The sequence below is a fragment of the Odontomachus brunneus genome, unplaced genomic scaffold, assembly GCF_010583005.1.
Source record: "Odontomachus brunneus isolate Ranch 3 - 2012 unplaced genomic scaffold, Obru_v1 Obru_scaffold_040, whole genome shotgun sequence".
NCBI classification, from domain to species: domain Eukaryota; kingdom Metazoa; phylum Arthropoda; class Insecta; order Hymenoptera; family Formicidae; genus Odontomachus; species Odontomachus brunneus.
This window is the reverse complement of record NW_022639490.1, coordinates 1,394,505-1,395,988: the sequence shown is the minus strand read 5'-3', so window position 1 is coordinate 1,395,988 and position 1,484 is coordinate 1,394,505. Positions and strand designations below refer to the sequence as shown.

Here is a 1,484-nt window from a genome sequence, read left to right as displayed (position 1 = left end):
CTCTCTCTCTCTCTCTCTCTCTCTCTCTCTCTCTCTCTCTCTCTCTCTCTTTCTCTCTCGATCTTAGTGATGCATTCTTGACGGACTTGTTTCCGCACGGAGAAAAATAATTTGCTGGCCCAGCAAATGTTTTGCTGATCTAGCAAAATCTTTTCGTTATTATATACAGCAAAAAGATTTGCTAAGAGTACCAATCACTATTTGCTGGATATGATTTGCTGAATTTACAAATTATTTTGCTGTAAGAAGCATGATGGATTTATATAAGCAGTTTTGCTCCGATAGCAAATAAATTTGCTAAGGATACATTATTTTGCATCAATAGCAAATTAACATGATTCTTAGAACAAATACACTGAAAAAAAAGATAATAATAGTTACTAAATATTTAGTAAAATAGTTTCAACTCGATCGTTTAGTAGATATAACCAAATGCTTGGTCATAATTAACAAATTGGTTAATATTGATCAAATATGTAGTCATATGCACCAAACGATTGAGTTAAAACTATTTTATTAAATATTTAGTAACTGTTACTATCTTTTTTTTCAGTGTTTTGATGTATACATTCAACAAATTTTTTCTGTCCTGACAACGAAACTACTTTTGCTCTGATAACAAATAATTTGTAAAATTAGTTACGCTAATTTAATTTTTTTTATGTCACCACGAATATGCGGTACACTGAGAGAAAAAAATAATTGGAATAACTATAATCTCATTATATTTTATAGTTCGTTTTGGTCTCAAACATATATTTATAGTTCATCTAAACATAAAGATATAGCAGAATTAAAACAGATTTATAGTCACCATCTTATTACTCTATGTATATAGTAAAGCATGCTTTGGGAATATAGTTCCATGTACCTATATTTTCCAAATATTCCAATTGTATTGACTATATAAAATAGTTAATTTCTCTTACCATTCAATATTTGCCTTACTATATTTTTTATTTCAAATGATTATAATTCTTGGTAAAAGTTCTACATGGATCAGTTATACTATGCTTATATTGTAAATATTACAAAAATTATGCTTAAATTGACTATAAAAATAATACTCCTAACCATAATCTGTTTACTATGCCATTATTCCAAGTATCATACATTTTTCCCTCAGTGTAGCAACGACGATTTTGCTAAAAGAGCAAAATTATTTCTCTCCGTGTATGTTTAGTCCGCGACAATCGCGCTGATTGCACTCGAGCGGACGCAGTCACGGCAGTATTCGCAATTGTCACTTGTCTCACCTCAACGACGAAGTAGAGAGGATCACCGGGGAGGGCGTGTACGGCGAGATAGCGGCTGGCGGACACCAGGGGTTGAAGGCAAGACCGCGCAGCCGTGACACCGCTACCACGCATGCTGCATGCTTCATTTCGTCGCCGCTACGTCCAGCGTCCTCACTGCAAACAACAAAAAACCGTGATTCATCATGAGCCTCCGGTGGCGAAACGTTGGTTTCGAACTTGAGCGCT

The 1,484-nt window shown here is 34.4% G+C and overlaps 1 protein-coding gene across 6 annotated transcripts in view; it reads right to left on the bottom strand.

Annotated features, from left to right (window-relative positions):
- The window catches only part of LOC116844293 (protein expanded), a 92,129-nt gene that overhangs the window by 33,402 nt on the left and 57,243 nt on the right, over positions 1–1,484 (bottom strand). For all 6 annotated transcript variants that reach the window (XM_032815649.1, XM_032815654.1, XM_032815648.1 and 3 more), the window contains one exon: positions 1,257–1,412. In XM_032815649.1, coding sequence (XP_032671540.1) covers positions 1,257–1,370 — 114 coding nt within the window. In that variant the 5' untranslated portion in view covers positions 1,371–1,412. The remainder of the gene's footprint in view (positions 1–1,256; positions 1,413–1,484) is intronic.